Source organism: Musca vetustissima, unplaced genomic scaffold, assembly GCF_032173495.1.
Source record: "Musca vetustissima isolate MV318-11 ecotype Yass unplaced genomic scaffold, APGP_CSIRO_Mvet_v1 utg171780, whole genome shotgun sequence".
NCBI classification, from domain to species: Eukaryota; Metazoa; Arthropoda; class Insecta; order Diptera; family Muscidae; genus Musca; species Musca vetustissima.
In genome coordinates, this window is record NW_026881014.1 from 26,765 (window position 1) to 34,020 (window position 7,256).

General features: G+C 32.9%; 1 protein-coding gene across 1 annotated transcript; it reads right to left on the reverse strand.

Moving 5' to 3' along the window:
- Nucleotides 1-2,126: 2,126 nt before the first annotated feature.
- LOC133327071 (retinol-binding protein pinta-like) lies at nucleotides 2,127-3,304 on the reverse strand. Its single transcript, XM_061535648.1, has 3 exons — nucleotides 3,003-3,304; nucleotides 2,447-2,816; nucleotides 2,127-2,387 (listed from the first exon to the last, which is right to left on the reverse strand). Exons 1-3 carry the CDS (start codon nucleotides 3,302-3,304, stop codon nucleotides 2,127-2,129), a joined length of 933 nt encoding a protein of 310 aa, XP_061391632.1.
- Between the last annotated feature and the right edge of the window lie 3,952 nt (nucleotides 3,305-7,256).

Sequence of the window (7,256 nt, forward strand, 5' to 3'; positions counted from 1 at the left end):
GTTCAAAGTGTGAAAAAGAACACGCGCTTTTAAATCTAATGTAAACTGTTATTATTCATATTATCTAATCTAGGCCTAGTTTTTTATGAGCTTTAGCTAAGCTAATAAAACAGGTTTGTTTCATGTTTTTATTATAAAGTCAAGTTTATATTGTAATATTATGATATCTATCCCACGGTTTTATAAACTAATGGCTTCGAAAAATAGCGTTATAAATGTTTAAATATTATTTAAGGGGACCACCACATTCTCGGGGTCAAACATTTTTTGATTTAATTCGAATCTACATTAATTCAAGAATGTCCCTACAAAATTTCAAGTGAAAATCTCAAGAACTCTTGAAGATATAGCCGATTTATTGTGTCAGCATCAAGTGACGGCTAAAGGGCTTCTCAAACTTTAAACGCGTTTTTCTCTTTTGCGAATGGCGGGCACGATAACTCAAAAACTAATAACCCAATCGATTCCAAATTTTTACACGTTTCTCTGTTAGTGTATAGCTATCGTATGAACTAGGATAAAGCCAATCGGTGAAGATATTCCTTATTTTTTAACTTTGGTTTTGGTAAAAAATTGGCGATTTTCCAAAAATATTTTTTCAAATGTTCGCCATTTTGTTAATTTTAGAGCGAAGTCAATAATCCTAGTTCATACGAGAGCCAGTCTTGTACTCTTTCTAACACCGTTGGAATTTTCGGATTCCGATGTTCCAGTGAGAAGTTATCATGCCCGCCATCAAAAATAAGGACTTTTCTTTAATTACAAAAAACAACAACAAGACAACAACAAAATTTTTTGTAAATTATTTTTCTTCTCTTTTAAATCTTCCAATATATATGTGCAAAATTACAAACCTTAACAAGCATTGGTATTGATTTACCAGCCCATTGAAAATCTTGAAAAATTAAAATCGAGAATGGGAGGGGTAAAACAATTAATCAAAGTAAACTATGTCAGTATTGTATGAGGTCATGAAATTTAAAGTGACATTCAATCTATACAATCGGAAATTTTCCAAGCTAAATATCGTATCTACATTGGCTTTGGCAGAGCCATATGTTTATTTATTTTTAACAATGTGACATCATCTGAAAAACGAACGAGAACTAATGAAGAACATGGGAATAAAGAAAGGAGATCAGGGAAAGGAAACAACTAACTGGGCTAGTTCCCATCGTTTCTTCCTCGGAATAGTTTCAATGAGTAGTGCCCCATTGTCCGTATTTTGAAGGTTTCTTATCGATGTGGATATAAATTTGCATATCGGATCGCCGGTGAATAAAAATTTACTTTCCACAAATGTGTAACCCTACGGTCAGAAGCCGGTGAAGGCGAAGGAAAACATATATATAATTATTATATATTTCTGAAATTGTTACCTATGTAGGGCCATTAGGACGAAGTGAAAAAATAAATAATGTTCCAAAGCCTGTAATTTGGAACATTATTTGTTCAAAGCAAGAACAACCAATTGCCATATAATTTAATAATATGGTACCCACATAAAGTTCCCGACCGATTTAAGAAATTTCGAATGCAGACCAAGTGTTTCAGGGTATAAAAAGTTCGGCCCGCCCCAACTTATGGTGGTTTTACACGATATGTATTTTACATATGTGCTGCCACTTTTTTGCATATGGAAATCGAACTAGTCATGTGAAACATACGGAAATTTCAATGTGTCAAAACGATATGCAATTACATATGTATTTTTTTCCGAATAGGACGCGCTCTATTTTCGTATGTGAAACATAAGGAAATCAGCTGTTTGAATGAAAAACATTGTTGGAAGAAAATATTTCAATTGCAAGTCAAAGAAAAGGATGAAAAGGCAACAATTACAAATTATTATTTCGTTTGTAGGTGTTTAATAAAAACATGATGTTAATTTAAGAAAAAATAAAAGTGATTTTTTTGTTTATAGGTTATGTCATATGTAAAATACATATGCCGATTTGAACACAAAAATAAATGTTTTGTGTACGCCGCTAATTTTGACACACATAAGAAATTACATATGGATGAAATAAGTGACAGCACATATGTAAAATACATATCGTGTAAAAACACCATTATCAACATATTTACTTCTTTATACTACATAAGTCCAAAATATAATAAAATAGCTAATCTACATTTATTTTCCTAAATGATCCGCCAACGCCAAATTCACTATTCTGAATGTTGTCTTCATCCAGACGTAGACTTTCATCAACACCACAATCTGCATTACGCTGAAAATACTCTCGATATTCATCAATAACTTTCTCAAATTCCTGGCAAATATGTTCAATTGAGGAATTTTCACCGCCAAAATTTTGCGGTAAATATTTTTTGGGGAAAAACTTCTCGAACTTTTCCACATTATATCCTTCACAAATGTGTATCTAAAAGAAAAGGGAGATTATATTATTTTTTTTAAAGAATAAACATCGGACAAACTTACCCGACTTCTTAACTTCTCCGAAGTACATGATAATCCAATATTTAATAATGTCTGTATAAAAGGTGGACAATTGAGGACAAATACCTTTTTAATACGCAACGGCAATGCCTTTTCACAAAACATCACGAAGTCAATTAGAATTTTTGGTGTAACCAGTGGCAGATGTTGCAGCGTTGATTTGGAGCAATCCATAACAAACACCAAACCTTGTATGCAGGCATAGGGATCGTTGAGTAATGTTATTTCAGCCATGGTCCAAATATATTTACAAATTTCAATGGTAGTAAAGTCTTGGGGTCCAAAATTTATTTGCTCAAGAATTATTCGCGGACCGTTTCCATTGAGAGGTATTGGTAAAAGACACAAACATCTGAAAACAAATTTGAAAATTAAAAATAATTGTTTACAATTATCAATATTTTTTGGAGTCAGATTCAATATCAGGAATTATACAAAATATTTTAAGAAAATTGAAAATATAAAAACATGGACCTATATGGACCAATTTGCAATATCAGTCACTGCTGACTTTCTTTTTTCATATTATTTTCCTTACCCCGTTCTATGCAGCTTACGAAATATAGGATCATCCACATCGTCGGTACTTCTCAAATATGGATATTTTGTAGAAAGTGTATAGAAATTATTTAGTTTTTCTTTGGCCTTTTCCAGACTATATTTACTGCCACGAAGAAATTGTACAAGGAATTGATCTTCTATGCAGGCTTTCAAGTGCGGATGTTGTTGTATCCATTCCTTGAGATCGCTTAAATCATCAGCTATTCTGTTCGGAACTTCACCCAATTCATCGATTGCAATTTTTTGTAATTCCGTTGGTAGCGGTCTGATTTGTGGCATTTTTGTGGAACAAACAATGATTCGATACTAATTGTTAATATGCATTTTGAACAGCAACTAGTTAAACTTGAGTTTATGTTTGAACATTGATGTTTGTATTGAGTTGTTTTTAATTCAATAAAATCCACATCGTGTTGGGAATGAATACTGTTGTCAGTGTTTTTCCTCGCGTCTATGTGTGATGTACGAGAATTTTGAATTATAACAGAATTAAATAAAAAAGTTAGACATACTCGTCGGCGTTTTTCAACTAAGTTTTGCATATTATATCGGTTCAAATTTACATATAGCCTCAATATATAATTGTGTCCGAATGGTGACAGGACATTTTGCATATATAGTTCCGAATATAGAATATAATGGCGTATATCAAAATTTCTTTGGTGTATGCACCATTGACACATCTTTTTTTCGAAAATGGTTTCTACTTGTCAAATGTCAAGGTAACAACTCTTGTTGAAAAACTCTGCGAAAGAGAATTCTCAATATTATCAATTGTAGGTTATACGTACTTATTTTTTTCCTTTACCCATAGGTGAAGTATATATTAAATTTGTTAGTCCGATTGAAAAATCTTGAAATATTCACCGGAGAATTCATAAATCTTGTATATTTTTCATCAGAATAACACTTTATATCGATCTATGCATGTCCGTCTGTTGAAATTGCGATTGTGCATGCACATACATTGTTAAAACCCCTAGGATGTTTAGTATTGAAAATGAGATGTACTTCTATTCCTTTTACTTCCCCTTTTTGCAAATTACAGATTTTTTTCAGAAAAAAAAAAAAAAACGCAGCCAATATTGCTAATTTTTAGTCGGAAGTAGCAGGATGTTTTACCTCAAATACCAACATACAACCAATGCGATTGGAAAACGTGCCTATACTCCTCAAAATACCGAATTTTTGAGAAGAACTGCTATATGGAGCTATCGTAAAAAGTAGACCAATATTGATCATTTTTGGTGTTAGCCAATGAGGACCACTACCTTATTGTGGATGTATAATGATTATAACACAAAGATCGGAAATTCGGACGATAAACTGCCAAAAGATGAAGCATATTAGAGCTTGTCCTAAATATTATTTGCTATTTTGGAGAGATTTTATTAATGATCGAACAATCTCGATGACCTTATTATGTTTATTAAAAATTTGTATGTTCACAGCTTAAATGAAATTGAGAACCCCTTTAAATAAATGGACCTCATACTAGCACTAAATCTTTATTCAGGGGAAATGTTGGGTTTTGCAAAGTTTAGATTCGATCAAGTTTTGCTAAATATACTCTTGACACACTCCTTGAAATATACTATTGACACAACATAAAGAATTACATATATGTATTTGTTTTTTTGCTAGAAACTACTGGTAGAAGAGCGAATTAATTGGTTTCCTCAATTTCTTAGTGTATAAACATTTCAAGAACCTTATTATCCAAAAAGCAAAACCGATACTCCTGGAGCGTTGAACAAATTGATTTTGATTATAAATTCTGTAGATAATTCCAATGCAAAGAAAATCAAAGAAGGAGGATAAACCTAATCATACGTTGATGAATGTTAGACTTGGAAATTTCTATAGAGAATAGAAGAAACATTGATACCAGAGGTGCTCAGAGGCAACATTACAACATGGGTTTGGTCAATTTTCCTGCAATAGGTGCTTATTTATTTCAAGTTCATTATATAGTGTAAAATACGACATATACTTGAGGAACTGTTTTAGGTATATTTATATAGATATGCCAGCAAGTGCTCGTATGCGGAAAGGGAATACAAAACAAATAAATAATATTTTATATGGAAATCGTGAATTCCACCTCTATTCCTATATTTAATATCAAGTTTTTTACCATTTAGTCCTTTTCGTACTCATAAGTACGAATTTCAAAACCTATTTCAATCCAGCTTTCAAATAGCAATAGTAAGTCCAAATATAAGAATTCCAGCATTATCTGGTCACCAAAATCCAAATTTGATACCATTCTGTACTTTTCGTACCCATATTCCAAATCTATCTCAATCACACACTCCGACAGTAATCTTATTTGCAACTTTCAGGATTCCAGTTCTACCCGTCCACCAAAGTCCAAATTGTACCAAATTTAGTACTTTTCGGCCCATAAGTACGAATTTCCAAAATGCACTCCAAAAATAATATGAAGTCCACATTTAAGGATTTCCAAACTTCCTAACGATTTTTCCAAACTTCCTAAATTCTCCAAAAATAATTTTAATCATAAATTTCAGGATCCCAGCCCTATCCGTTCACATAGATTCAAATTGAACCATATTTAGTGCCATGTAGTACTTTTCGTACCTAAAAGTTCGAATTTCCTAAACTACCTCAATTCTACACTCCGACAGAAATTTTAATTCCAAATTTCAGGATTTCACACTAATCCAAATTGTACCAAATTTAGTACCATTTAGTACTGTTTGTTCCCATAAGTACGAATTTCCTAAACTACCTCAATTCTACAGCAGTAATTTTAATTCCAAAATTCTGGATTCCAGATCTATCCGTTCACACAATATCAAGTTGTACCAAATATATTACTATTATTGTACATATAAGAACTATACCTCCATATCTCAATTCTACACTCCAACAGCAACCACAATTCCAAATTTTAGGTTTCTAGCTCCCTCCGTTCACCCAAATCAAAATTGTACCAAATTTAGTGTGGTTCAGTACTTTTCCACACATAAACACGATCCAAAGAATTCAAAATTTCAGCTCTATCCGTTCCTGCTAAACCAAAATTGTACTAGATTTAGTACCATTTAGTACTTTTCGTACTAATTAGTACAAGTTTCCTAAACTATCTCAAACCTACACTCCAACAGCCATTTTAATTCCCAATTTGAAGTCTTCAACTCTATCTGTTCACCTAAATTCGATTTGCACCAAATTTATTACCATTTAGTCCTGAAAGGATCAGTGGTGTGATTCGAAAATATAGTCTTACTTGTCATACACCTTGGTAGGCAATGTCATACTTTCCCACTAATAAAAAGTTGTTTTTATGAAACCAACAAACTTGGATTACCCCTGAATATTGCAATGAAAAAATACAAATGGAATAACCCGCCAACACTACTGAATTTTTGAAATTTCCATATTCACTAATTAAAAAAAAAAACAATTGTAAACCAGTGAGCGGAGCAGTATAGTCGAACGGGGCCAACCATATGATACCCTACACAACTTCTACGAAAAACTAACTTTCTGTGGATCTATATTCTGAGCTTGGGCAATATTTGAACCATCTGGACAAACTAGAGGCCGACAATTATTACTAATGTTCAGTACAGCCCTTCTAATTACTTGTCCAGATTCCCTCCCCTTGTGTTCTGATGTTCTTATTCCCATTGGAGCCTATAGATCGATTCAAAAAAACACAAAAAATTAAGTTTTCAGACCACTTCATCACAATATAATTATCTGATCGTCACCGAAAATTTTAGGCGTTATCCTTGACCATAACTGGAACTTCATGGAACATTTTAAAGCGATCAGCGCTATATTTCCGCCCTCTAGTGTGGTAAAGGGTTACTAAATAATATCCGAATACATAAGCACCTGTAAATGTTTAAGTGTATCTCCCACATCTGAGTACATACGACCATATAATTGGTATCAATTTAAAGGTCAACCACTGTCCTTGGATACACCATCAACTTTTCGGGTTTATGTTCTTCAGGGGCAAATATATACGCCATAGAACACAAATTTTGTAATATTTCACACAAAAGTCAGGGTACATTTGACCCGCTAAATATTAACCGATCCTTATCAAAACAGGCATGCTTATTCTTTGGCCCGCTACCCTTCTCTATGTAAAAATGTTTGGGTGATAATTGCGGCCTCTAGAGCGACCAGAGAAACCGATAAAAATTAAGTATTTGGTCCATTTCATCCCCTAGATATTTACCGATCTTTA

Excerpts from the sequence above, each read along its gene's own strand:
- LOC133327071 (XM_061535648.1), bottom strand. The coding sequence starts at position 3,304 with ATGCCACAAATCAGACCGCTACCAACGGAATTACAAAAAATTGCAATC. Across the intron at positions 2,817-3,002 it reads CGTAAGCTGCATAGAACGGG|ATGTTTGTGTCTTTTACCAA; the intron begins GTAAGGAAAATA and ends ATTTGTTTTCAG. Across the intron at positions 2,388-2,446 it reads CGGAGAAGTTAAGAAGTCGG|ATACACATTTGTGAAGGATA; the intron begins GTAAGTTTGTCC and ends CTTTTCTTTTAG.